This window comes from Laccaria bicolor, genomic scaffold (assembly GCF_000143565.1).
Source record: "Laccaria bicolor S238N-H82 LACBIscaffold_2 genomic scaffold, whole genome shotgun sequence".
In the NCBI taxonomy this organism is placed as follows: Eukaryota; Fungi; Basidiomycota; class Agaricomycetes; order Agaricales; family Hydnangiaceae; genus Laccaria; species Laccaria bicolor.
In genome coordinates, this window is record NW_001889873.1 from 3,005,729 (window position 1) to 3,032,868 (window position 27,140).

The 27,140-nt window shown below is 46.5% G+C and overlaps 10 protein-coding genes across 10 annotated transcripts; 7 read left to right on the forward strand and 3 right to left on the reverse strand.

The window, feature by feature from the left end:
* Window positions 1-114: 114 nt before the first annotated feature.
* On the forward strand, window positions 115-2,356 carry LACBIDRAFT_244738 (uncharacterized protein; the record flags this gene model as incomplete). Its single annotated transcript, XM_001874907.1, has 8 exons — window positions 115-240; window positions 424-666; window positions 722-967; window positions 1,023-1,120; window positions 1,166-1,296; window positions 1,345-1,490; window positions 1,541-1,570; window positions 2,165-2,356. The coding sequence occupies 8 exons, from the start codon at window positions 115-117 to the stop codon at window positions 2,354-2,356; spliced, it is 1,212 nt and encodes a 403-aa protein (XP_001874942.1).
* Window positions 2,357-2,574: 218 nt separating this feature from the next.
* On the reverse strand, window positions 2,575-4,270 carry LACBIDRAFT_188073 (uncharacterized protein; the record flags this gene model as incomplete). The annotated part of the gene is made up of 8 exons (XM_001875436.1): window positions 2,575-2,767; window positions 2,832-3,051; window positions 3,108-3,272; window positions 3,331-3,507; window positions 3,562-3,734; window positions 3,784-3,864; window positions 3,916-4,079; window positions 4,142-4,270. 8 exons carry the CDS (start codon window positions 4,268-4,270, stop codon window positions 2,575-2,577), a joined length of 1,302 nt encoding a protein of 433 aa, XP_001875471.1.
* Window positions 4,271-4,350: 80 nt separating this feature from the next.
* LACBIDRAFT_306168 (uncharacterized protein) lies at window positions 4,351-5,794 on the forward strand (the record flags this gene model as incomplete). The annotated part of the gene is made up of 8 exons (XM_001874908.1): window positions 4,351-4,480; window positions 4,531-4,602; window positions 4,650-4,825; window positions 4,879-4,950; window positions 5,003-5,127; window positions 5,185-5,310; window positions 5,365-5,610; window positions 5,662-5,794. The coding sequence occupies 8 exons, from the start codon at window positions 4,351-4,353 to the stop codon at window positions 5,792-5,794; spliced, it is 1,080 nt and encodes a 359-aa protein (XP_001874943.1).
* A 265-nt stretch (window positions 5,795-6,059) lies between these two features.
* LACBIDRAFT_146719 (uncharacterized protein) lies at window positions 6,060-6,761 on the reverse strand (the record flags this gene model as incomplete). The annotated part of the gene is made up of 1 exon (XM_001875437.1): window positions 6,060-6,761. A coding segment is annotated over one exon (702 nt), but the record flags the coding sequence as incomplete, so codon positions are not given.
* A 90-nt stretch (window positions 6,762-6,851) lies between these two features.
* Window positions 6,852-8,035, forward strand: LACBIDRAFT_159735 (uncharacterized protein; the record flags this gene model as incomplete). The annotated part of the gene is made up of 6 exons (XM_001874909.1): window positions 6,852-6,900; window positions 6,959-6,987; window positions 7,044-7,307; window positions 7,366-7,674; window positions 7,735-7,794; window positions 7,853-8,035. Coding segments are annotated over 6 exons (894 nt in total), but the record flags the coding sequence as incomplete, so codon positions are not given.
* Window positions 8,036-8,526: 491 nt separating this feature from the next.
* On the reverse strand, window positions 8,527-15,061 carry LACBIDRAFT_187897 (uncharacterized protein; the record flags this gene model as incomplete). The annotated part of the gene is made up of 31 exons (XM_001875438.1): window positions 8,527-8,614; window positions 8,680-8,721; window positions 8,772-8,781; window positions 8,835-9,164; window positions 9,218-9,225; window positions 9,284-9,307; window positions 9,359-9,605; window positions 9,658-9,921; window positions 9,971-10,096; window positions 10,145-10,312; window positions 10,360-10,469; window positions 10,517-10,694; window positions 10,741-10,947; window positions 10,994-11,129; window positions 11,178-11,342; window positions 11,394-11,543; window positions 11,592-11,810; window positions 11,858-12,057; window positions 12,112-12,284; window positions 12,324-12,461; window positions 12,515-12,623; window positions 12,675-12,842; window positions 12,894-13,151; window positions 13,201-13,425; window positions 13,472-13,783; window positions 13,822-13,983; window positions 14,039-14,233; window positions 14,285-14,533; window positions 14,584-14,731; window positions 14,792-14,940; window positions 15,005-15,061. 30 exons carry the CDS (start codon window positions 15,059-15,061, stop codon window positions 8,705-8,707), a joined length of 4,902 nt encoding a protein of 1,633 aa, XP_001875473.1. The 3' UTR covers window positions 8,527-8,614; window positions 8,680-8,704.
* Window positions 15,062-16,971: 1,910 nt separating this feature from the next.
* LACBIDRAFT_306173 (uncharacterized protein) lies at window positions 16,972-17,322 on the forward strand (the record flags this gene model as incomplete). The annotated part of the gene is made up of 3 exons (XM_001874910.1): window positions 16,972-17,041; window positions 17,118-17,209; window positions 17,269-17,322. The coding sequence occupies 3 exons, from the start codon at window positions 16,972-16,974 to the stop codon at window positions 17,320-17,322; spliced, it is 216 nt and encodes a 71-aa protein (XP_001874945.1).
* A 1,714-nt stretch (window positions 17,323-19,036) lies between these two features.
* LACBIDRAFT_182255 (transport protein particle complex subunit) lies at window positions 19,037-19,681 on the forward strand. The gene is made up of 4 exons (XM_001874911.1): window positions 19,037-19,066; window positions 19,115-19,160; window positions 19,216-19,377; window positions 19,427-19,681. The coding sequence occupies exons 1-4, from the start codon at window positions 19,046-19,048 to the stop codon at window positions 19,606-19,608; spliced, it is 411 nt and encodes a 136-aa protein (XP_001874946.1). The 5' UTR covers window positions 19,037-19,045; the 3' UTR covers window positions 19,609-19,681.
* Window positions 19,682-19,718: 37 nt separating this feature from the next.
* On the forward strand, window positions 19,719-23,169 carry LACBIDRAFT_306176 (uncharacterized protein; the record flags this gene model as incomplete). The annotated part of the gene is made up of 19 exons (XM_001874912.1): window positions 19,719-19,828; window positions 19,880-19,911; window positions 19,962-20,056; window positions 20,110-20,160; window positions 20,208-20,273; window positions 20,323-20,342; window positions 20,403-20,433; window positions 20,485-20,640; window positions 20,696-20,747; window positions 20,800-20,974; window positions 21,026-21,455; window positions 21,510-21,756; window positions 21,810-21,973; window positions 22,026-22,081; window positions 22,137-22,145; window positions 22,204-22,347; window positions 22,398-22,564; window positions 22,630-22,865; window positions 22,921-23,169. The coding sequence occupies 19 exons, from the start codon at window positions 19,719-19,721 to the stop codon at window positions 23,167-23,169; spliced, it is 2,490 nt and encodes an 829-aa protein (XP_001874947.1).
* Window positions 23,170-23,747: 578 nt separating this feature from the next.
* On the forward strand, window positions 23,748-25,631 carry LACBIDRAFT_244097 (WD-40 repeat-containing protein; the record flags this gene model as incomplete). Its single annotated transcript, XM_001874913.1, has 10 exons — window positions 23,748-23,792; window positions 23,847-24,035; window positions 24,131-24,234; window positions 24,287-24,390; window positions 24,446-24,587; window positions 24,632-24,771; window positions 24,826-25,080; window positions 25,133-25,191; window positions 25,244-25,403; window positions 25,456-25,631. 10 exons carry the CDS (start codon window positions 23,748-23,750, stop codon window positions 25,629-25,631), a joined length of 1,374 nt encoding a protein of 457 aa, XP_001874948.1.
* Window positions 25,632-27,140: the final 1,509 nt, after the last annotated feature.

Here is a 27,140-nt window from a genome sequence, read left to right on the forward strand (position 1 = left end):
AAAGCTGCGATTTGGAAAGAGGCAGGGCGTGAAAGGCGTCTGTAACCATGTGCGGTGTGATCGCGGGGTAATGTTGTAAATAAAGTGTCTGCTTTTCCCATCTCCCTCACCGTCATGCCCGACGGTGATTCCTTCCTTCCTCGCATTGAATCGGTATTTTATGCCGTCTTTGATGTTCAGCAAGGGCCAAAAATCGTCTACCAAGTACCAGAAGGCCTCATTGCTGTGCCTGCTCCCTCTGTGCCAAATGGAAATTCATCCGTACCACCAACACCCTCTTCGGAAACACCTTCACCGGGGCCCCAAAGCTCGAATCATGGCTTGACCTCCCGCAATTCAAGTACTTCTCTCATCTCACCCACCGATTTCTACCGCCCAGGTCGTCACCTTCCCTCCCCTCAACACAGATCGAACTCTTCCCAGCGCACCCTATTCAATTTTAACGATATTTCCATGTATGTTATACCCCCAAGCCCGTTGTGCGGAAGACTTGTTACGTGTTCGACACAGAGGCACCGCATAATAGGATTTCCGGTAGAATTGAAGGGCCATTATAAGCGAAACTACTTCATATATAACCTTTGTTTTGTGTTTGACCGTGGAGCAGATCTTAGTTGCTACGAGCCTGTCGTTCGGAAAGTCAGTCGAGTTCTCAAGTCTTGTGAAGTGAGTCTTTTTACAGTTTATTTCTCGCAGGCTCGTCATACTACTTTATATGCAGGAAGAATCGTGCTTTCTGTCTTCTCCTGGCACTTCTCCCGCTGTTCACGCCATTCTTGAGCAACTCTATGAGGATTTGAATTCGTATTCTGAAACCTCGATTCCCATCGATCAATTCAACTCTATCGAGCTCAAGATATTCCCTTTCTACCCGAATCCCCCATCTGTGAAAGACTGGATGGTTCCTTTGGCTCTCATAAACTTGTCAAAACGAATCGAGGATAATTGGGATTTGACAATGGCAAAGGTAGATTAGTGGTTTGCCGTTGCTAGCCCTTGAAAGATTAACGTGCTTTTGCTAGGTTTGCAATTACATCGACGGTATTAACCACATCAGTCGGATCGCTCAGTTGGCGGACTGCGACATCTCGTTGACGCGTCAAGCAATCTCCCATCTTCTGTACGTCGCCTTTTCATCTCTGAAATTTACTAAATTATCTTCAAGATACTATCAAGTGATAATGACAATAGACATTTTCCAATATTCAAACATGTACACTCTGCGAAAAAACATCCAGTGGCTTGCGGACGAAGCCCACGTCAAGGATGAATGTGGACCGTATGTAACCAAGCCAGGTCTAGTCACACTTTATAACTTTGGTCCTTGACTGACCAGAATATCAGGTATGGAAGTTCCGGATTGGCCCAAACTTTTGCATCTTTATTCACGACTAAAATCTGGCAAAACAATAGTTGAATGGATGCAGGAGTTCAAGGTTGAGCAATTAGGGATCGATGTCCGCCGTTTCACCACATTTGGCGTCATCAAGGTGCCGCTATTTCTTCCATCTATCATGTTCAAGGGGTAACCCTCTGGAAGGGTTTTTTGCGACGAGTGCACAGATGGCCTGTTTATCTCCCTCCAGAGCCTTCTCAAACTGAAGTTAATCCTGAAATGATCAAACCCTTTGACGGCGATGCGTCCAAGCGTAAAGGGGATGTTGGTCCCTCCCACCAGTTCCCCACATTTGGTGCCTCTTTAACTGAGAAAGGCTTAACCCAGATGGGGAGACCACACCTCTCCTCCGCTCTCTTTCCTGATCAAGCTAATTTTGAGCTTGCTGCGGACTCCCCGTCAATGTCCACAGTAAACGTGGCGATATCTGCCACACATCGCGCCAGAAGGGCCAGTGCGGCGGAAAAGGTACTTGAACAACTCCGCAGCCGGGATGGTATAAAATCGGGAGCTCTCACGAGCCCGCGCACGTCCTGGATCCATTTTCAGCACAAAGATGACCGTGCAACCATTTCTAAAACAGGTTCTCATACCACGGCGGATTCACTCACAAAATCAACTCAAGAAAGTCCAAAAGCCGCTTTTGAGCGCTCAGAATCTCGGCGTCATTCTCTGATTTCCCCAGCAGTACCTCCGCCCTCACCCGTCATCCCAAAAGTTGCCCTGATTTCCTCACATCCGAGACCAACTCGCTCCCCAACCGTACAGCCACATACAGCGCAGGGAACTCAACCACCTTACCCACATAACCTCATCGCAGCGCTCGACGGAGAACATCATACGGATGAACTGGGGGTGATGTTTGGGGCGCCTTGGTGCTTGCTTGAACGGTGGTTGACAGCTGCAGGGCAGGGTGAGGGGAATGGGGATTACGGCCGCATTGTCGTTCTTTATAAGTGAAAGCACTATTACATGTTGGCTTCTCAATTGATGCTCAACTTTACCCTACTGGAGGTGGTATCGTTGTTGAAAGCGAACGTAAAACCTCCTCGCGAACCCACCGGCGCTGACGTTTTCTACAGACGACAAAACAGCGACAGCACTACGATCGAGCACATCTCTCACCCGCACCTTCTCTAATTTCAGTTACACTCCTCGAAAGGCCCACCAGTTAAAAATTATAGAGAGTATGTAACACGGAGCGACAGGCTAAAAGGTAGGGTTGACGCGGTGACTGTGATCTCTCCTCCGGGAGGCACGAGTTCTGAAACTTTCTTTTCAAGGTTTGGCCGTGTAGCTTCTTCGAGCTGTGGTGGGGCCTGCAGGTATATTTGTTTTGTTGGCGTCGACAGGGATGGTTTTTTAATTTGACTGGATAATCAGTTGAGAAGGCAAAGTCAACAAAGAGACCAGTCGTAAGTCAGTGGGCACGCACATGTCCTGTTTCTCTACCAACATTTCAATCATCTGCTCGACTGTAAAATCGGGTGCAATGACGATTTCTAGGGCTTCACCGCCGCAGACGGGGCAATCAAGACGTCGCTCGTGCTCAAAAGTGTATGAATACACTCCGTCCGTTCCAATGAGCATGAAATAATTATTTAGATAGGCAGCCGAACTCGTTGCAATCTTGAAGGCTTCGTTACAACAGGCCGCTGAAGGTAGATGTGGTGCAATCAGACATGGCTAAGATGATTCAATGGCTACATACCTGCAATGATAGCGTTTGTTGAGGCTATGGCCGGAATGATGTTCTTCACCACTCCTTGTGTGAGTGACCACGTAACGCCCTCAATCTTGAAATCCTGTGCCCGAGCTGCCGCTACCTTGTAAAGCCATCCAATGTGCTCCGGATCATCCGTGTCCATCTTCTTATCTGGGGGGTCGGGGCTCAAGGTAAGTGAAATGAAATTGTGTTTTGTGCGGGAACAAACCTCCATGGACCCGGGGCCATTCCAGAACTGATGCCCATTCGATGCAATGCTCTGGGAGACGAGGTGTATTTGCGATCGTGCAGATAGGAAAAGCGGTAGGCTTGTTGAGCATGTCAAGGGAGCATTCATAACAAGATGTGATAGTTGGGAGGATGACGCGTGCTTGACCCTTGAATCCTGTGTCAAATAAATATTCTGGGGAGAAGAAAGGTCGAATTGAGATCTACAGACCCTCGGTTCCTCCATCAATCATTGGCTTGAGACTCTCTGGGTTCTCTGGATCAACTAGATTGACCAGCGTTGCATTCATCCAGCGCCTGGCTTCTACAGAATCGAGACCGCAGATGACGAGGTTGAATTGCATGTAATAATCATCATCTTTATCCTGAATTTTTCCAAAATAGCTTGCATTGCCATATATAATGAGCGTTGTGAGGAGCAAAAGCCACTTACGGAGTGACTTTGACTCCTGGGACGCGTTTCATAATAAATTCGGCCGCCACCGTGGCTTTGGGTTGACCAACATCCTTAGGCCTGAGATTAGCTTAGAATTGTTCCGATGCACCTGGACCTAAGGTTGGATACCTGAACAAGAATTGACGATTGAGGTTGCTGATGTCGATCGTGTCCATGTCTATAACGTGGATGTCTTTGAATCCAGTCAAAGCGAGGTTGGCTAGAATCTCGCAACCGAGACCGCCAGCGCCGATAACCAGGATCTTTGCCTCATTTCGAAGGAAACCCTTGACCTGTAGCAGGAATCACGTCGTCAGTATAGTTGGGAGGAACTAAAACGGGAGGGCGCGTCTACCCCGTCGCCAGCCAGGAAAGCGGGGTCGGTACGAGGGCCTGGAGTGTTGAGGATCTGATCAATATGATAATAGCGACCAGGCCAGTCCACTGTTGCTGAGGCGTCATTGGGAAGAGACAATGTCGACATACTTGTTGTGTGAAGGTAATTAGTTCAATTGAGTCAAGTACTTCAATTGAATTACCTAAAATATTTTTTCTCCCTCAAACATGGCGCACACTCTTGTCAACTTCAGCGGTCACCAGCATCTTCGACATCGCCTGGTGCTAGCCATTTTAACCGGGAAACATATCCGAATAGATAAAATTCGTTCAGAGGACAAAAATCCTGGCTTGCGAGGTTCGTTCATCTGAAAACGAATTAATTTGTCGTTGACAAAATCATTGAAGATTTCGAAATCAGTCTCCTGCGTCTTCTGGAAAAAATAACCAATGGAACAATAATTGAAATCTCTGTAACAGGTTCGTCCCACCAGTCATCGAACCAATGTCTTGCTCACCCATTCCAGGTACCTCGATTCTACTCAAACCTGGTATCATCTTTGGCGGCGCGTTACAACATGACTGCCCAAAATCCCGCTCTATCGGCTACTTCCTGGAACCCATCATTATGTTGGCACCTTTCGCAAAGAGACCAGTCCAGCTGACGCTGAAGGGGATCACCACAGACGACCATGACCTCTCGGTGTGTTTTTTACTTTCTAAAATGCAAGATTGGACTGATACACCGTCAAGTAGGCAGATCTTTTGCGGACAGTAACATTGCCCCATCTACAACTCTTTGGAATTTCAAATGGGTTAGAGCTACGGGTGAGTTTAACCTCTTCAATGGTGAGCAAGATCATAGACGTCAAAATTCCAGATTAAAAAACGAGGGGCGCCTCCTGAAGGGGGAGGCGAGGTTCAGTTTTTGTGCCCAATCGTGAAACAACTCAAGACGTTAAATTTTGTGGATCCGGGTAAAGTCAAGCGGATACGGGGCATAGCGTCAGTGCACGGTCGTCGACTCGAACCTTCCTGAGAGCTAAAAATCACTGTAACCAGCCACGCCGTACGAGTGAACCCTCAGTTTTCAAATCGTATGATCGAAGCATCGCGATCAATTCTCAATCGATATATTCCAGACATCTACCTCTACTCCGACGTTTACAAGGGAGACGAAAGCGGGAAGTAAGTTGGAATTTTTAAGATTGATCCTTTACTTGCATTTAAATTTTGACCCAGATCACCAGGTTATGCATTAAGCCTACTGGCTGAATCTACCACCTCTGTCATTCACTGTGCAGAAGCAGTGTCTGAACCAGGTGTGGCGCCAGAAGATATAGGACTCAAGGCGACACGACAGCTTCTCGCAGAGGTTAACAAAGGCGGTTGCGTGGACCGAAAGCATCAAACACTGGTTCTGATGTTTATGGTTTTGGGAAGTGAAGATGTTGGACGCTGTCGTATGGGTGAACCGACGCCTAGAACGTACGTCCATTCATTCCAATTTTTAAGCCAAAACAATAAGACCACCTATAGAATACAATTTCTCCGAGATGTGCAGACTTTCTTTGGCACTTCATTCAAAATCGTGGCACTTCCAGGGTGTTCACAATTGTTGTATTCCTGCTATGGCACGGGATATGTAAACGCAAACAGGACATTGGCGTGATCTATGTAGGCACAAAACCATGATGTGACCGGACTGGGAGCTCCGATGATTAGATCTAGGCTTCCTGTTGACAGTGGATATTGTGTAGGACCAGCAGTTGTGCTTAGTCGTTGGAACCTGGTAGCGCCCTGTTTCACTACCCTCAATATAGTTATTTTCGGTGGCGAAAGAAAGTAATCAAAGTTGTGGTAAGGACTCCAACCAATAATCCAGCCGCCAGTGGTATTGTAGAGTGAAAATTTTGATGATATCTTCTGGAGCAGGTTCCCCCAACATCCTGTAAGGAAGGGGTGCGATCGTTTTCCCATCCTTCTTCAAGCAACCTCTTCATCATGGCGTCATCGAGCTGGGCAAAGTCTTCCAGCTCCCATTCATTGCAGAGTCGCGTCATCCATCTCATCCGCCTCCGACCCAAGTCACCGCCAATGCCTGGCGCCTTCTGTTTGAGCAGGTTTCTCAATCGGCCAACCCGTGTGATCGCCTCGCCCTCAGCCCCAGAAAGGGCTCGCTGCAACCTTTCCTTTATCCGACTAGCCAACCTTGGACCGTTCCCATTCGTTGAAATCATGATCTGTAATGGGCCATCGCGGATTTGTGCCCCAAAATAAAAGTCACAGAGATCGGGTATGTCTGCAGCGTTGACCGGAATGCGAGCATCACGACACATGAGGACAATCTCGCGCGAGCGTTCGGGATCGTCAAGAGCAGTGAGAACCATATCTATATTATGCAGCTCGGAAGGCCCGAGGAAAAGTCGGTCATGGTGAGTGATACAAGCAGGGTGGCAGGCGATGAGTTGCCTTGCACGAGAGTTGAGGCCGTGTTCCGGAGCGATAACGACAATACTCGCATCGGTTACAAGGATGGAATCTATACGCTGAGAGGCGATCTCACCGCCGCCGACGATGAGGACACGCTTCTCCTTTAATTGCCAAGCGACTAAAAGAGACATGAGAGGTGGGAGACGGACACGCACAAATACTTTGATAAGTGTCGGTAAACTCACGTGACTCAGTTGTTCTTGATCATCATCATCATGCCTCCCAAAGCCGACATTAACAAAGCTGGTTGGGAACAGAGCGAATTTCCGATTCTGTGTGAGACATGTAAGTGGCAAATGTAAATCTTACAGCGAGCATTACTGAATACTCTATCATCATACAGGTTTGGGCGACAATCCATTCATCAGAATGGTATAAGCAGTTCATATTGTTAAATCACTTGCTCATCCTGACTATACATATTGCAGTCTAAGCAGGAATATGGTCGCTCATGCGGTACTTGTGCACGTCCCTTCACAGTCTTCCGCTGGAATCCTGGCACTGGTTCGCGATTCAAAACCACTGTCATATGTCAAACATGTGCAAAAATAAAAAACGTTTGCCAGACCTGCTTGCTTGACCTTGAGTATGGTCTTCCCACTCAAGTACGAGACACTGCGTTGGGATTTCAAAATGATGCGCCCACCAGCGACATAAACAGAGAGTATTACGCGCAAAATATGGAAGGCAAGGTGTGTCATTCATTCTTCAGTCACCATTCCGCATGTTGTCGCTCAACTTCAACCAAAGTTGGATGGCAACAAGTCCGGATTAGACTCTGGTCGGGCCGTCTCTGCTGGAAAAGAGATGTTGAAGCAGCTCGCGAGGACAGACCCTTACTACAAGCGTAACCGACCCCATCTTTGTTCCTTCTATGCTAAAGGAGACTGCACCCGTGGAAACGAGTGTCCATACCGTCATGAGATGCCAGTGGATAATGACCTCGCACACCAAAATATGCAAGACAGATATCATGGAAAGAACGACCCCGTTGCGCACAAAATCTTATCAACACATGCTGAAAGTCAAGGATTGAAGGCCCCGGATGACAAAACAATTGTGTGTTTTTATCTTCCTCTTTTCCAGCTGTTAGCACCTTTTGAATAATAAACGAATCAGACTTCGATATTCCTTTCTTCTCTTTCCCCATCGTCAACGGAGGGGAGCATCCGATCACGGGTTGTACACTCTCTCCCTTCTGTGGATCAGACACAAATCAAGTCTATTGTGCACGTAGGGAAGTCAAGGTTCGTATTTTCATGCAACTTATCGAGCATACAAATTCCTAACATCAGACAGATGTGCTTTTGTAAATTTCAAAGAAAGAGGCGCTGCAGAGACTGCCGCAGCTGCATGGGCAAATGGGTTGGAAATTGATGAGGTGCAGGTTACAGTCAAGTGGGGAAGAAGTCGAGCAAAACCTTCCGTCAATTTGCCTCCTTTACAAAGTGTAACAACGTAGGTTGCATGTATGTACTTGGAGAGTTGATGACTTTTTTGCTCTTGGACGTGTATCTTCTTACTTTTATAATACCTCTTCCATGCAAAATAAACATACGACACCAGCAGGATTTGAACCATAAGTAAGGTTCGAATCTGTCGCCGTAACCACTTGGCTATAGTGCGTGATGATGAATCTGATTTACAGCTAACCTCATATCGATAAGTAGACCCACTTCAACTTCGCGAATATAGCTTGGTGCCTGCACAAACAGGCTTTACCAAACTTTGAACCTCTGCTTATTCCAGTAAAATGTGCGATTTCACTGGGCTTGAGACAGGCAGAGATGTCAGCAATAATGTGTTGACGGTTTCCGATGGCCATGATAGAGGGAAACTAGTAGTAGTAGTACGCGAGTTGAACAAATACTTATTTAATGTTGAACTTCCTCGAATTTATTGCGGATTTATAACCTTTACATGGTTAGTTTGTTTTGTTCGTATAAACAAGGTGGCTGAGCGCTGCATTTTCAAAGTGGGTCTATCGATGTGAGTTTAGCTGTAATTTCTCTGTTAATATCTAGCCAAACCAGATTGTTCCAATGCTTGCATTGTAACACTTCCCTGTAAATTATCATCACTGTCAATACTACTTGTATGGTATACCTGTCTCAAGTTGAGGATTTGGCGCCTTAGAGATCGAAAATAGGACGAACCATTCTGAAGCTGGGTTTGAAGTCAATAGCCTGACCAGAAGAACCATGGAATGATTTGCTTACCCTCTGAAATTCGTCGTATGCGGTACTTCTTACGTTCTCATGTGCGTTACGAATGATACCCATCATGTAATCCGCAGCCTGTCGCTCGTTGAGATGCATAGAAAACCTATCTCTGAGCCGACGGATTGTGGGCTCCCCCTTGAAAGAGGGCAGTCCCGTGTCGAGCATCAGCTGTACGGTATCGACGATTTGCTCCGCGTGAGGGCGAATGGCGAGGAAGGCCTTTATTGTAAGACTTTGGAATATCTGGTACCCCTGCGAGTATCGACCGCCCATTAGAATGACCATTTCATGGTTGAGCTTAAACGAGTTTGGCTCGAACTTGACACCCTGAAAGTAGTCAATATAGAAAAAAATCTCCAAGCACTAAAGCGTCCACGTACTCCAGGACGTAGATAGAAGGAACAATGTCAGCAACGTTTGAAACATCAATGAACCACGTTACTCATCTATGTCGAACAAAAAACCAAAATCTAGTTTGCTCAGGTAAGAACAGTTGCACCCAGAGTCCACACGAAACGCACCGATATGAATGATATGACCTTCTCCGTCAATCATGATGTTCCCGTTGTGTCTGTCCTTGATTTGCAAAATGTAACATGCCACAGAGTACGCAGCCATCGACTGGATGAAATTCAGGCGAGCACGCTGGAATGACACAGTGTCCTGCCCGCCGTACTTTGCAATGAAGAAATCGAGTAGGTCGTTAACCTTCGCTCTCCCCATTTCGTCCCTGGAAGTAGCATTTGGAACAACATCGATGACGCCGCACTTGTGTGGAGATGTGTTAGTTTGATGCTTTCATGACTTATAAAAGACGTACCCCGGGACCTGTCGCCGTGACTCGATATGGAAATAGATACAGTGTCAAACCCACACTTGTGAAAATATTTTTGAACATCGCGATAATTTGCAAGGCAAGCACATCCTGCCGACAATCATCGCCGACTTTAAAAATTGCTTGTTGCCACACATCGTAATCAACGCGTGTCTCGACGCCTCCGCCATCTCCGTCTAGGAGAGAATCTGGGTCTGTGTTGATTTCAATGCGCTGCTTTCGGACTCTAAAAGTGGCCATGAATGGTGCCTAATACAAGTCAACAAAGTTCCAAAATGTAAAAAGGCACAGAAGTCACCTTTGCGTGGCTCTGAAGCGGACGCCCCGATTTTTTGTCAACATCTACCACCACTCCATCAGGATTGCTTGGAAGGTATACTCCGACATCAACATCAATTTTAGCCATCTCTTCATCAATTTTAGCCTTGAATCCAAGTTAACTGAGGCTACGAGATAGCATTGATGTAAAAACCTTTTTTTCTGGCTTTGTCTTCTTGATGTAGGGCTTCAGTTTGCCGGAAATCGCTGTAATCTCGTTAAAGAACGAAAATTCCCGGTCGTAAAATGATCTGGCTTCTCCAGATAAAGACTTTACAACCTTGTCCATGATTTCATCCAAGACAGGTTTGATGGGGTCCTCCTAAGTTCGCTAGAATCACACATCAAATAGACAGCCTGAGCACTCACCACGTCTGCTGCATCGTCCTTAAAACAATTTGCTCTCATATTCCAAATGATTTGATGGCAAAAGAGCTGAGAGATTTTGGCCGTTTCAAAAATAAAACGGCCAACGTAACCTAATGCTATCATTGGTTTTACCCAATCAAGCAACAAACTGTCTCACCAAGGTCATCGTAGCGCAGTGCCTGGACAACTTGAGGAATGAAAAAGAACGTCAAGTCTACGGGGTGTTGCACGAGAACACGATGTGCATATTGAAGGATGAGAGGATCGTTATTGAATCGCCGCTCGAATAATGTGTTAGCAAGGATGGGCGGGACAGGCGCCCAAAGTAGGAGAAGCTATCGTCACGGTGAGAGATGTCCCATTCGGATAAATAGGGTGTACCTTGAGATCTCGATGAATATGGGGATCCAGCCTCTCGCCCAGTAGAAGGGGCAAGGCTTCTGATATGTCGAGAACAGCAATTGTGCTCGAGCGAACTAATTTTCCAACTTCGTAGCGAATGGACCCTATTTTGAATCGTTCGATAAGATGCACTGCAATGCCTGGATTGATCTGCCACACTGTGCGAACAATTTCAGCCCAAGAGGTCTAAAATACGTCAGGTATCGCTACGACTAGGAAAGTGAGGAATCACCTCCAATAGCGTTCGCTCCGTATTTCCTACCAAGTCGCTGCCTTTTTTTGGATCGTTTGAAGGATTCATCCAAACGGACAATCGAAAGATTTCGTTCTCGGTGAGCAATCTCAGAGGAAGGTTAAGGCTTCGCATTCTGCTCGCGTAGTCTGCCAAATTCAATTTGAGAAAAGAAAAAAAAGACCCGTTATTCGTGTGCTCACAAGTTGAGCGCGACATCGATTGTGAAGGCGACAAACTGGAAATGAGGGGTGAGCCCCGAACCGTGTCGGTCTGAAGATACGACAAAAATTCAGAGAGAATCTTGATGTCCGCATCAACTTGGACGCGATCGGCACCGTAGGACCATCTGAATGCTGCAATTCAAAAGACGCGACTTCTGAAAGGTTCAGAAACATACTGGGGTCGAACAGAAAACCAATTATATGCAACCGTATACAGGCTTTCCCGCAATGTGTTCTCGCAAAATGCATCAAGATGCGAGCTTTTGAGTGTCTCGAATCCAAAAAGAAGGAGAGAATACCGGGCTTCTCGCGCGAGTGCATGTGTGCTGACTGGAATCAGTATTGTTGCTATCAATTAGCATAAGAAAGCTAACCTGAGTCTTGTGTGCGACTGAGTAGAGCGTAATACCAGGTGCTGGATCATTAACATAACTCCCGGTCGATGATATCGTGCAGCTTGGAGACGGCTAAAAAGCATCTGTAAGACGAGTGTATGGGGTGTAAGGATCTTTCTAGCTTGAATCAATGCTCGATCAATGTCTTCCTTGTTCGTCGGGCTATAGCTTATAGGGTGATAGAAAGGGTCGCTGTAGCTGCTATAACGTGAGCTAAACAAAACTTCACAGTAGAGAGTGCTCACTCGAGGGTTCTTGAAAAGATCCCCTTTTCCAATTTTATGGTATCTGACCAAGCTGAGAGAATCTCGCCCATCAATGCGACCTCTAGGTCAGCCTTTTCTGCGATAACCCAGCTCCAAACTTCAATTCCTACAGCGATTGCTGACGGTGTGGCAACACCAAAGGGCAAAGAAACAAGATAGTGCACAATTTCGTAATCAAACTGGTTGCCCTGCAGTGAGAAGAGTAAAATTGACTGGAAGCTGAAAAAGCTCACCTGGTCCAAGGAAATAAGAGTAGCAGCGCATCGAAACAGCAACCTACGAAGATCATGTACTGTCAAAGCGCTCTTTTTCTGGCGAATCTCGTTCATCGTCTGCAACATTTGAGATCGCAGTGCCTGAATCTCCGTAGAAAGAGCTACTTGGGGCGGCGAAGATGTAGCCAATACTAATATGCCCACATCGATCGATTTTAAATACACCAAACAGAGGAAGAGCATCGAACCTTCACGATCCGAGAGTCTGATACCCGCAGCCTCGCCAGCAAAATAGCCTTTGATAGCAATTTGGCTAGCGAGGGTCTTTGCTGCATCAACCTTCAAAGGAGAAAGTGCAAAAAGCGATGCTAGTTGACCATCATCAGGGGCATGTGCAGCAGTTTTATGAGAAAATACCTACTGAGTTGCCGATGAACGGGGCCGATCGCCTTGCCAAATTGCTCTGCGATAGAAGCACCTAGCTCAGCAGAGTTTGGTCCAGTGCTTGATCGGTTGACAGTCAAATATTTCTGTCAAGGAGAATGATGAAATAAGAGACCCATTGAATCAAGATCACCAACCTGCAAGGTAGACTGCAATTCCATTGGAGCCCTACCCAATGCGAGCTCAAACCAAGTCACCGCGTTGCGCTTCAATTGACCAAGAATTTCGTTCCGTATTTGATAGCTATCAGTGAGTTGAAGAGTGACATTGCTTCTATCAGAATAGTATTCGTAAACAGGGTTATACTGAAACTTTGTAAGCTTTGCTTCTGCCTGATCTTGAACTTGGCGACATACCTCGTCAACAAACTCATTTTCGCAGGATCTTTGGAGTAACGTAAGCACTTCCAAAATGGTGAAAACTAGCAACGGATCGCAGGTGAGGGATGGAAAAGACGTGATCAGTCGATTGAGATATTTCGATGCGATTTCTCGGGCCTTCGCAACGCGGTGGGTACTCCCAACGACAAGACTACGAAGCTCAGTGGAGAGATGTTTTGGAAATGCTTGCTGGGCAGCTTTGGCGTTTAGGTCATTAATGCAACCTCGAATAACCTGCAAAGTAATGCTTCAAATTCATAAGTAATGATTAGAACCCTCTCACCCTCTCAGCGACTGAATCCATACACGCGCTCAATCCTGGGTGCTTGTTCAAGCCGTCGTTAACAAAGTACGACAGGAGGGAAGATGGCAAACCAGCTGCGGAACGCATGCTCTCGATGTCATGCATGGTTAATACGAAGATGACCTGACCCGAAGAGAGGTAGCGGATGTCTCCTGAACGTAACGCGATGTAACCCGTGAGGCAACTCCGGTGTTTCGAAATGACCTTTAAAAATGTTGAATAACAGTTGTGCAGTGGTAAAGATTCTTACTGTATGTGCGTATTCTTGCCTGATAACGGAATTGTATTCAACGTCACTGGCGATCGCATCATGCGATTCTTCCATTACCATGGACGGCGTCTTGACTGCAATTCGAGACATTGTAGGTTTGAGCCAGTCCATTGCTGTCGTGTCTCCCTCATTTGCGTTTGTGAAGTGAAACAGCACACACAAGAACCACATATTCCTGAAGAGAGTTACAATCTCGGAAGAAGGCTCTTGATGAGGATCAAAGTCTTCATGGTGAAGTAAGGCATCGATGGGTAGCAGAAGAGATGCTAATTGTTCGACCATGTCATCAGTCTAAGAGGACTTTAGTGGGAAAGGGCTCTCATCAACACAGTATAATTCAGTCTTGCCTTTATATGATGATTGGCGATCTTCAAGTTCTGTATGGCAACGCCTTTATCAGAAAACAAAGTGAGCAATTCAACAAGGTAGGCTTCGTAAAGCTCGGGTCGACGATGCAGCTCTTGTGCTAGCCTCGTTTGAGCAGCCAAAACCTGTGACATAAGATCTAAGGCGGAGTAAACTGGAAGACAAAGACAAGATATGCACCATGTTGTTTGAAAATCGGGGGTCATCTGGATTTGCTGAGCGGTTGATTGAGGAGAAGATTCTGACGATATCCACGAATGCGTTCCGTGGCGCTTCCAATGCCAGATCGACAAGGTTGTACGCGATGGCTGCCTCCACCGTCGGCTCAGCAGAACGTAACCGTTGCAACAGCATCGATATGGTAAGCTTTGTTACCTGCCAATAGTTAACGGATGAGCCGCAAATTAGCAAGCGGAAAATTTTAACCTCTTCCATTCGAAATTCAAGTGCAAGCCTTGTAACGACCGATATAGTACTAATTCCGATCAGCCGCTTCTCGTCCTCTGAAAGTCCACGCAGACCGCTTTCCAGTGAATGGATGGTGCCCTGATTGTGAGTGTTGTTGAAATTCAATGTGTGCATACTACTCGAATCATAGATTTCTTTGCTTGTCGCAGCGATGTAATTGAGCAAGGAGTACATGTTCGACATGATCAAGTCGTCTCCAGGAGCCAACTTTAACGGCAGTCAGTTCCATTAAAAAAAAAAAAAATCTTCTACCTTACCTTGATACAAAGTGCGAGGCACTTAGCAGCTGCGGAGAGCGGTGGTGGGGCCCTTCTTTCTGATGCGAACTCAAACTCAAAAATTGGCAACGGAGAGGTCACAAAACGCCTGAGATGGCTGGCCATATTTGCAGCAATCATAGGGAAACTGGGAACAGAGGTCCAAAAGTCAGTAAAGGAAACTCAAAACATAACAAATGAGAGCAACCTCCGAACGAGGACTGTAGTGGCTTTCAAAGCTGCTTCCTGCACTAAATGATCCGAAATGGGGGACTCGTTGCTGAGCAGAAGTGAGATGCGGGCATAAAGTTGTTCGTCTAACTCTCGAAGAGCTAGACAACAGATAGAAGCTAGTTTCTGTAATTCACACCACCGCCCATCACGCATCAGCGACCACAATTAGGAGGAAGACAACACTAACCAAACTCTCTGACATGGTTTCCCATGCATAGGTATCAACCGACGGGTCACAATCCATCTCTTTCATCTGGACGAGAAGATCAGTAAAACATTCCATCGCATATGTAATCGTCGATTTCAGGATGCTTCTGGTTTCCTCGTTGATGATGTTTATTTCGATGGCTGCGTTTCGCGTTAAGGAAAACCAAGCCTTGTTCGCTGCGGCTGCCTCGACAACGGAGGCACGATTGGTGACGGGAGGAGCAAGAGTTTGGGCGAGAACGGTCCATTCAGTTTCCAAGACACAGCAGACCATGAAATATCCACTGAGTGGGCGACCTTGAGCCACATACCGTGAAACAAAGGTCTGAACATGATACAGCATGTCGGCATCTGCATTTTCCTTCTGCACGATGTCGACAACAAGGTGGTTGAGTCGATCCACGATAGCCTGCGAGCATAAACTTTTCAAGTGGACGGTCAATGTTCGCCATTGCTCTACAGTCCATGGATACGAGGTTGAACTAACGGCGCGGTATAGGCCGTGGAGAGCAGGGGCAAGCTGCGTTAGAACGTCGAAAGCTGGGGGCACGCATTGAATGAAGAGAATGACTCAACACTTGGGTGAAACTTACAAGAACTCTCCTGTAATTTTTTTACGGTCTGAGATATAAAGAAGAAAATCGAGGAGATCGCAGGTTCGCTATACTCGGGATGGTCACTTGAGATGTGCAGAAGCGCAGAAACGGTCGAAAAAACAAGCTGATCAGGTAGCGCCCAATCTAAAAGCTCATCACATCAGTTAGTTACCAAGGAGCTTTCTGGCAACAGTACCTTCCCAAGACAGAGATTTGTCAAAGTCAATGAATGGAACGTCGCGAAGGATGTCGATCAGTGCGGGCATGACAGAGTCGATAGAATTGCTGATATGAGCCTCAGGGAAGTTGACAACAAGTTCTCCAAACGCTATGTTGCAATGCACTCTGGACGCAGTCTTCGCGTTATTTAGTAGAAATTCGTCAGGCAGGTGACAAGCATACCATATAGACCCGTGGGGTTGTTAATTGTGGCAGCGATTCAGCCAGCCCGTCTTCAACATCTACAGCGACGCCTGTAGTTTTGACCAACTTTGTTTGCACTTGAGGTATAATCAAGCTCTTGGCGTACGAGGCATCCTCGGCTGACTGGTTGATACGCGACGCTATGTCGGAAAGAATGCGTTGATGAATATTCAACTCAAGACTAATGTATTCATATGTGAGTCGAATCGGGTGGCTTGGTGCGAGTGTACTGACCAGTCCATGGTGACAGAATATTGGTGCTTCAAACTTGACTGCTCCACCGAATCCAACTGTCCACCCAAGCTCCACCTAATTATAAGTTGTTTATCGACAATACCCATATATAATCTGTCTACATAAACGTAAACAGTCACCTGCCCCACATTTTAGCTTGTAATTCTTGTAGCCACCAACAACAATCACGCCATGGTCGAGGAATTTGACGAAAATAAGTAGAAAAAGCCAATATCACAACGGTTTAAACACTTACTTCAGCAACCAGCGAGGTTTCGAAACTTCAACAAGAGCATCGGAGTAAGTCTCTTTTTTCCTGCGTTACGCTCATCATAAGATATGACGGACAGAGACGAGAACAGCAAAAACCGCCTCTCGTTCAGCAACATTTCAAGTCAAGAAACAGGCCTTGTATGCGGAAGCTCGTGAAACCAGCAAGAACATAGTTCGAGTCGGGACTGTCCACCTGTGAGGCAGCGGAATTTTACAATCGATATACAACGTGACACTTCGACTCCTTAGAGAAGACGCCAGGGCCAACATAAATTCATTGAAGGCTCGACAAGTTGGCTTTCAAAAATATGTTGATGACTGTCAGCCCTTGGAAGCAGCTAAACAAGTTCTTATCCAAGGACTCCATACTTCAGGTCGATTTTGAACTCTCTTTCAGGAGTCGTTTGAACGCATTCTTGCGATGTACCTTCCTCTTCTAGAAAAACTCGGCCCCAGACGTTCAGACGAAATTAATTCTGCCAGCCGAATGTGTACGTTCTTTTCGCGGCGCAGTTTAATCTTAAATGTTCTTTTCCATTGATATTTTGATCCACTCGATCAATGCAGTAAAAAATCACCCAGCCCAACGTGCCAGCGCCCTTCGAGAATTCTCGAGGAAGGCGAGAATTCAGGTTGAACAAGCAAGACAAAGCGAAAAGGTGCGCATACACCTCATCCTGTTTGTGTTTGTGAGGACTTCGCCGCAATATTGTTCAAGACAGCAACAGACGCTTCGGTTCTTATCAAGCGATATAAAGAATTATTGCGTTAGTTATGACTGGTATGGATTGTCATCTTATCGGGGCACTCAAGATGGTGTTGGGAATCAGTGTTTCTGTATAAGCCCTCAGTATATTCATCGTTGGCCACTGGTAATAGTACATGTGCCGAGCAACGGGACTGGTATCATGCCTACTAGCACGAGGAGAGAGATCAGTACGTCAGTGTTATTCAGAACCTTGGGGATGACGTACTAGCTCAGAATCGGATCTTTCTATATGTTTTGAAGATGACCGTGTTTCGAGATCTCCCGGACGGAGATGGAGATATTCAGACATGAAAACTCTTAGTATTAAATTCCATCGGCGCATAGTGGGAAGATCCAAGGCGTGGACATCATCCTTATAATGATTAGAGAACCGTAAATAATAGATCATTTGGCATTACCTGCAAAGTATGCCAGACATGCGGGAATGGCTCGGCAATGATGTGAAAGACGCTCACTCCCCTTCGCAAAAAGGGGAGGTGATCATCTCCAACATATCCGTAGTTGGACGTCTTTCCTGTTCGTGGGCGGAAATAGCTGCGCCAGCTACCGGGCGCCATTCCCTTTTCTTTGTCATAAGTGAACGCCCCACTGTCGCCCAGTCTGCGCTCCACCGAAACCATTGCATCAAAAAGCCACGCGGTATCCAAATAGTAAGAGCGAATGGATGGTTGGGGAGCGCCAAGAAGATCCAGAAGAATCAGATGTTCAATGGTCGAGAGCTCAGTCGCATGTAAGTCCATGAGGCGTCGCTTGCTATGTGGTTGGATATAAGTGGTCGACCATTTTTCCGCTAGATGCCTGTTGGCGACAGGTCACTTTACAGCCAAATCTATTATGAATTACTTGCCTTGCTCCATAAATGGAATCCGTGTCTGTCCAGTCGGCAAAAGCTTCTTCTCCATCGAAAAAAACCAATTGAAGAGTCATATCCGCGATATCGTCGTCGTCCTCTAAGCCGTCGTGAAACCGCTCCATGCGGCTCTCTAACAGAGGGTTCAAGGTTTCAGCGAGGTCCAGCATCATCGCACAGGGGGCAGCAGAATCAGTTGCCCCTACAAACTGCTCATTCAGCATCAATAAGAGGCCGCTAGTGTGAAATTTGATAAACTTGCCTGGTTATGAGGGTACGTGGGGAAATATTTGCTGTCGAAATGGGCTGACAACACAACCCGCCGCGACGCGTTTGGGTCTTTTGTGGCGACGACGTTTGTAAACCGCTTTTGACCAATTGGTGTAGCATCCGTAAACTGGTCTTCGTCTATGTGCCAGTTAAGCGCCTTGAGGGTGGATACAATGTAATTGCGAACAAAGGTATTGTTGTCAGTTTCCGCTGTGCATGGGTGACAATGAGCAGGTGGCCCGAAAATAAAGGCGTTACTCACGAGCGCGAGGTATCAGTATTTTCGCCAGATGAGAGGCAGGATTGTGAGGATCAAGATTTTTCAACGGGTCAGGAGTTGTCGTAAGTATGGAGATGTCTTGAGAAGTGAGCGACGGAAGAGTACGCTTCCCAAAAAACGAAGCCTGAAGCGACGGGAGTGGAAGGGAAAATATCACAAAGAGGAAGAGAAAACTGTGAAATGAGTGACATTTCGACGTCGACAACCAACCTGTGTTCATTGCTATCGTTTTTTGAGGGTAAGTATTCGTCGGGTATTAGCCAAGCTTATGTAATAGGTTACCGTGCCAAATAAGGCTGTAGAGCGACATTCGCGTTATCACCTTCATGGCTATCTACGGCCTCTGGGTGCGTCCTTCTTTATTCCTATTGATCTATTATTTAACAATTTAAAAGGTCATCAACAAAGCAGGAGGGCTGGTCTATCAACGCAACTTTGCAGGTCCTTTCCTATCAGACCATTGTACTTCCAAGGGCACCCTAACAAGATGCTGCAGAGGGATTAGCACAACTCACTTCAAATGAATACCTCGTTCTTGCCGGTACGCTGCACGGCATCCACGCCATTACAAGTCGGCTGTCACCCATGGGCTCTAGTTCCGGGGCTCAAGTGATCGAGGGAGAGACTTTCAAAATGACCATCTCGTTAACGGTCACTGGTTCGCTATTGCTTTCTTCAGATCACGCATCTCCTCTAACAAATTGCAGGAACCAAATTTGTTCTTTTGACCTCCCTAGCAGAGAGCAAAGCGGATATCATACTGCAGAAAGTCTACGATATTTACGCCGACGCTGTGATGAAAAATCCTTTCCACACGCCAGAAATGCCGATACGTAGCGAAGGGTTTGATGCGCGGATAACCTCGCTCGTTGGCACGGGCCAGACTTAATATCCACCGCCTGTACAAGTTCAACTTGGAATATATATGTGGTCAGGTGACAAGAAACACTTGACCTTTTTGTATCACATGAGCCTTTCTTGCCGTTACCCTCATATGCAATGCAGGCTCAGACGACGAGGAACGCAATACAATCCATATCCGCTACCCAAAGCATATCCTCCGTTCAGACTCTCCTCAGAGCAGGTTTGAGCTGCATCGCTTTTTTGAGGTACGTCCTGCTCATTCATGGGATCACAAGAGGTCACCCGTCTCCTTGTAGAAATCTTTTACCAGAAGACAACTTTTCCGAAAGTATATCCTTCTCCCTCCCGCTTGTCTGGGTTGAAACCTATTCTGATCAGGCTACTTCACAACCGCCGATGACTCTTATGGCGCGCTCTCCGTCTCAAGCGATGCTACAGATGACGGGAGGAAAATTAACGGATTTAGAATCATGGTTATGATCATATTCCGTTCTCTATGAATGTATTGACGGTGGCTTTTCTGTAGACCATGACTCGTGGATATACAGATGAAGCGGACAGAATTCTAAATTACTTGGTATATGCGCGCTCACCTCACCGAATTTCTCGCTCATACTTTGGCAGGAGTACGGCATCTTTGATGCCTTGCAAAAACAATACCTTCGTAGTTTTATATTTGCCATTTACCTGGTATGTCGTCTTTGCGATTGCCCGCAGGTAACATACCCAGCTCTTCCAGGATAACAAGGAACCAAACAAGTAAAGACTCGCATATACCGTGCATTTTTCTTGATCCATAGAGTGCTCACCAACTTCTAGCATCATTGAGGCATACACCTTCAATTTCAAGGTTTGTTCGGCTCCATGATAACATTGCTTTATGGTTGACGCCTCCTTTCAGTATCATACTCTGCCAGGAACCGACACTGTAATTCCTATCATGAGCTTTGAAGAAGGTGCACGGAGATCGTCAACGGAACCATTCGTCGATCCAGTCGCGGAAGCGGTTAAACGAGGAAAGACTCCTACTCTTAAAGATGTCAAGAGAAGTGTGAAGGTTCATTTTTGTCAATTTTTTTTCTGTCTCTATGTAACGTCTCTTGGCTTCGCAGACTTTATTGAAGACACTTATTCATGCAATGACCCACATGGACGTCTTACCAAGTTTGTGACTCGCTTGCAAGTATGCAGTTTTTTAACTAGCAAATTTGCACAGGACGCCGTTTCGCAACTTTCAAAGTGTGTTACACAGACGAAACGCCTGCCAACTATGAACCGCCGCATTTCCAAGCTGGGGACTCTGAGAAAGATAAGTGGTTCTTCATGACTCACGACCTCGACGAGATCCCCGAAAAGTGCTCTATTGGGAAGATCCAGACCGGTCACCACTCGTAAAGGTTTTTATCTAGTCTTTGTATACAACTTACTAAATCTTTAGTCAGTGTTAATCTCAGCGTCACCTCGATAGCAACCTACCTTCCTTCATCCACCGAGCACGATCATGGAATTTTTGCAGGGACAACCGTTCGAGGATCAACCGTTCCTACTCTTACGCCACTAGAGGAAGCCAGCTTCTGTGCCCATCAAGCGGAGAAGCAAAGAGAAGATGCGGACAATAGGAATGTCGTGTGGTCAGCCGATGCCGACTTGGAACTCCATGATGAAGACGCAGAAGGCGAAGACGATCCTGAATACATCAGAGGTCCCGATGGTCGTTATAAGGCAATCGGTTTAGAGCGCGAATCGCAGCAAATCGCTCCCATTGGTATTAGAAATAAGGAAGGCGACATCGAAAAGCTACCTTTTGCCCCAGATGGAGAAGCACAGTTTGTGGGATTCTGTGAAAATGTCCCCACTCGTTTGAAAGAAATAGTTGGTCTTCCATAATTATTCTAAAAGGAGACTTTATTTCTGATCGCCAGCCAGAACGCGAAGATCGCACTAGAGACTACGGGGTTTGAGGAGACCCAACCTCTCATTTTTCAAGAACCTTCTTTGTCTCACGTAGGAGAAACACCTATTTGCGAGGACGATAGTGGCCCAGATGCTATCCCCCCCCCCGATATTAATATTGAGACGACCTCCGCACCTCCCCGCCCAGTTGACCTCGGCAGTTATTTTGAACACTTGTGCATTGACGGCTCTAGGGCGCCAAGTGATGTCCAGATGTTAGGTTTGTAACCATGTCCCACCCTTGTTCTAGACTGACTGTCAATGTTGACGAAGACATGGAAATTCAGCAACCTGGATCTCCAATGGTTGAATCGATCCAGTCATTCGAATATATCAAAGCAACGGATGGTATGACTGCTGAGTTGGTAACCCAAGGAGGAGAGAATAATCAAGACGCCATAGTCGATGAAGTTCTAGATTGTGATTGTGGTGTCATGGTAATCACCTGGCCGTTGAAACACTTCTGGTATCTTTGATCATCTTTTCTAGATAGAGGATGAAAGCTGCTTTTGCGAGGGGGGTTGCGCTAGATGGTTTCATGTTTGGTATGCTCCCTCTGTTTGCAGTGCCATTTACCGCCGACTTGCTGACCTTACACAGGTGTATGGGGTACGTCACCTACCGCCCATGGAAATTAACCACTTCATTGTTAGTTCTTCCCCCACAGATACAACTCCGCTCAAGACCCCCGCATGCCCTCCAAATTTATCTGCTTCGATTGTCGACTCCGCAAAGATTTATCATGGGAACTTATCAAAGTCGATCTCTACCCCAAACTTATGGGTAGATTCAAGGACCTGGCGCTATTTAGGTGATCGTCTCTGTCTGCTTGTCTTTCTATGCTAACATCGATTTCACTAGACGAGCTCTCAAAGTCGCAGATAGCCGTAAGCCTCAATATTTCGCGGATTTTGTGAAATCCTTTGGTCAGATATCTATCCCAAGCTTCAGGGGCGGGATTAATTTTACCGATATAGGCGGCGAGAATTCACTTGCTCGGCAACTTATCAAACGGCTAGAATCTGAGGGTGAATGGATTTTGATAAATATATTCATTTGGGCTCATTGACGATTACCATTGAATCGCAATAAGGCTTTCTATTTCAACAGATGACGACGGTTGATAACCTCGGACTAACGACAGAGATCCATACGAGGAGCGTCAAGAACAAAGGGAAAGGAAAACAGAAACAGCCCAAGCAACGAAAACCCAACATTCAAAAGCCTCGTTACGCTTTCAATCATTCGATGAAAGCTAAGTCTACCTACTTGGACTACTTCAATCCAGATCAAGAAGTTGAAAACCGTATACTTGGTGTGGCCAAACTGGTTCGTTTTCTATTATATTAGAAACATGGATGCTTAACTCGCTAAAAATTTAAAGACTGGGCTCATGTCCATAGACAACCAACCACTCCACACGGGCTTTGTAGGACCAGCCTCGCAGGCTTTTTCTGGGCTCGAGCGAGCCAACGAGACTCAAACGCAAGAGACAACAGAGATCCCCGAATTCCCAGTTGAACAAGTTCGACACAAACGTGGTAGTGATCTGTTGACAGAACCTGACATTCTGACGAGACCGACGAAAAAACTCAAAATATCAGTTGCTGTTGGTATTGACTTAGCAGAGTGAAAGTCGAAACAGTGTAGGCGTTTATTTCTATCACTTGTCGAATCCTGCTTTGTTCGTAGCTATTTGTTAACTTAGCGACCTGCCCTCAAGCAGTGATATAAAAGAGGATTGTGCCAGCCTTCTTGTCAACCCCTTCTGGTTTTAAAATCGTCAATAACCTCCATGACTGGCGACCTGTACTGGGAGGACCTCGCAGGAGATGAAGTAATGGTGCAAGGCATAGATACACCTCCGTATCCCCCATTCCCAGCTTTTCACTGCAGTTTGGGTTCGTTAGAGTGGTGCACATTTTTTTCAAGACCTGAATACATAACAGTTTGCTACTTGTGAATCCTCAATAAGTGATGAGGATAGATAGATAGATAGATTCCGGAGCGGTCCCAATGATATTTTTTTTTTGGAAAGTCGCACATAGCTTGTAAAGAAAGTTCTGAGGTACATAAAGGAACTTGCACAAGTGCAGTTTGGCATCCTTACATACAACCGATTCGGTCGTTGGCGCTAGACCAGATCCTAATTCCCGCAACGTTCTTGAAAACACTTTCCCTGCGCATCGATCTGAGCGTCGACTGGCGGACATGCCTTACAAGTTGTCGGCAACCCTAAAAGCCCATACATCTGATGTCTGTAATGAGATCGTCATCTGATTGAGGAGCTCCTAGACTGATAGTCCTCAGGTTCGCGCATCGTGTTCACCGACCAATGAGCTCATTCTTTCAGCCTCTCGCGACTCCACCGCAATATGTTGGCAACGATCTTCCGCGGGACCTCACTTTACACCCGACAACGTCCTTCGAGCTGGCTCTCGGTACCTCAACGCTGTCACATACATCCCCCCCACTTTAGATGCACCGAAAGGCAGGCACGTACCCCTCACACCCAAGCCAATCACTGATTAGTTTGTAAAGGCTACGCTGTGACTGGTGGCCAAGATACTATAATTAATATTTTCTCCCTTGAGCATCCAAAAGACGATCCGGATTTTTCGCTCCTGGGCCACACCGAAAACATCTGCGCCTTACATGCTACACCGTCTGGCACCATCATATCTGGCTCGTGGGACAAGTAAGCTTTTTATGTCTTCATATTTGAGAAGGTTTTTCAATCCAGTATCAAGAACCGCCAAAGTTTGGAGGAACTTTGCTTTGCTTTACGATCTGAAAGGTCATCAGCAATCGGTGTGGGCAGTGCTAGCTCTCGATGAGGACAGATTCTTGACAGGTTCGTGCGCTTCAAGATGAACGCGACAGCATGGAGAGACAGATATGTTTCTAAGGTTCCGCCGACAAATCGATCCGGCTTTGGCAACAACACAAGATGCTTCAAACCTATATTGGCCACCAAGACGCGGTGCGTGGGTTAGCCTTGGTTCCAGATATAGGCTTCGCATCGTGCTCGAATGATAGGGGGGTGATTGCGTTGTTGCAGCGAAAGTATATGTGGCTAACTGCCGCGACTTTAGCGAAATCCGTGTGTGGACACTGGGCGGCGATCTGGTTTACACACTCTCAGGACATACATCATTCGTTTACAGTCTGTCGGTTCTCTCCAGCGGCGATATTATCTCTGCAGGCGAGGATCGTACTGTCCGCATCTGGAAGGGTGTGTATTGTGATTTTTTCCCTCCCACAAACAAACTTAATATAAAGAGAGTAGATGGTGAATGCTCACAAATCATCACTCATCCTGCTATTTCTGTTTGGACGGTGTCCAGTATGCCGAACGGAGATATCGTTAGTGGATGTAGCGATGGCATTGTTCGCGTTTTCAGTGCCTCCGAGGATCGCTGGATGTCGCAGGGCGATCTGAAGGAGTACGATTTACTTGTTGCAAGTCAGGCGTTGCCCTCCCAACAAGTTGGAGATGTCAAGAAGAATGACCTTCCTGGTGTAGAAACCCTTTTGAGTCCAGGTAAACCCGCATTTAAACGATCGGAAGTTAGAATTTATTTTTTCATGATCAGGGAAAAAGTCTGGTGAGGTGAAGATGCTCAACAATCAAGGCATAGTGGAAGCTCACCAGGTCCGTTACTATACATGCTTTTTGTAAAACAGTTGGTTGAAACGCCTGGTAGTGGGATGCCGCTACTTCAACCTGGCACAAGATTGGAGATGTCGTTGATGCCGTAGGGCAAAGTCGCAAGCAACTCTATCAAGGAAAAGAATACGATTACGTTTTCGATGTTGACATCCAGGATGGCGTACCGCCGCTGAAATTGCCGTACAATGCGACCGGTCGGTAATATCTTGCCTTGACGCCTTCAGAAAAGTTCACGTTCCTGCCTAGAAAATCCCTTTGCCGCGGCGCAGCGTTTTCTTGAGAGTAACGATCTGCCGTTGACCTATATCGACGAAGTTGTCCGATTCATAGAGAAAAACACAGCACCCGTCGATATTGGAGCTCAAGGAGAGGAATACGTGGATCCTTACACAGGCAAGGAAGGGTATACTGATATCTTATAGTTATCTGATGGCATTGTGTAGGCGCATCAAGGTATCGAAGTACAGGCTCGGCACCAACTACTGCATCGGCGTCGGAGTACGCGGATCCATTTACAGGAGCGTCAAGATACAGGGGCACACCTCAAGCGCCTTCGTCTTCTGTTATAGATCCACTCAATGGTGCTTCTCGCTCCTCGGGGCTGGCAGCGTCAACTGGAATCGTGCCGTTACCCAAGACTTTGCCAGTCGTAAAATATGTAGCTTTTAAACAAGCTAACGTGAACGCCATGCAAGCGAAATTGTTCCAGTTCGATGAAGCGATACGCAACGAAATTGTGAGTGTCTTTTTTGTCTATTTTCCTTCAATAAATGAATGCGAGGAATACCAAACAGCCTATATCGTCGCTTGCGCTAAGCCCAGAGGAAATCAGTGGTCTCAACGAAATCTTTTCTTATCTATCACGGACAACGATGTCTCCTCCGCTAGCTGTGTCGTTAGTGCCGACCAGTTCTCACGTAAACCTTATTGCGCGGATCTTAGAGAGATGGCCATCCCCCCAGCGCTTTCCAGGTAAATGCGCTACTATGCGGTGCGCTATGGTCACTGACGGGGAGTAGTCATTGACTTAAGTCGACTCTTGGCCGGGTTTTGTCCGAAAGCTTTTTCTACTCCTGGCTTGACAGAAACGTTCCTAGAAACGTTGCTCAAGGCTTCAGAATGGAACTCTCCGTGGACTCTCCCACTTTCCAAGCCAAGAGATACCAACACTCTTCTGATGCTTCGCACTTTGGCAAATGTGTTCCAGGAAGGAAGCCCTGTCAATGATGCATGGTTGTCCCAGGTATGAACCCCCCATTCTCGCTCGGTCTTGACTCTCTATCGTTTGGCAGCTCCTTGAGAATTTGAGTCAAGCGCCGTACGCTGTATTGAGTAAGAATCTGCGAGTCGCTCTAGCTACAGTTCTGTTCAAGTATGTGGACGTGGCACCTTTCCTTCGTTTTAACCGATTATTTTCTCAGCGTTTCTTGCTTTGGTCTTTCTTCGCCTCTTGCTGCCCCCATTCGCAATCAGCACCTGAGATTGACCTTGGGTGTAAGTTTCAGAACAACTTTATGGCGTTCATTTGATTCAGGCAAAAAAAACAGGTGCTCGAATCGGAAGCCGACGATTCGGAGGCTGTTTACCGAGCCTTCGTTGCTCTCGGCAATGTGGTCAGTCGTTATTTTATTTCGTATTTCCCCGCCTCACAAAAGGATGGCAGGTTTACTTCCATAATGAAACGGGCAACAATATTTTTGATAGCTCGCAGATCAGTGACATTCTGCAATGCATTCGGGCTCTTCCTTCAAGATTTAAGGAAGATCGAGTTCGCAATATTTTTGAGGAGATTGCTGCTATGCTATGAATTTCTTGTCGTTTTAAAATGTTATCGTTGAGATGTTGTGATTGCGCCGTTCTTGCCGACACGTGAGAAAGAAAAAGCTCGGATGGGAATAAAAGCAGCCGAAACATCCGCTGATTGGTCGGCT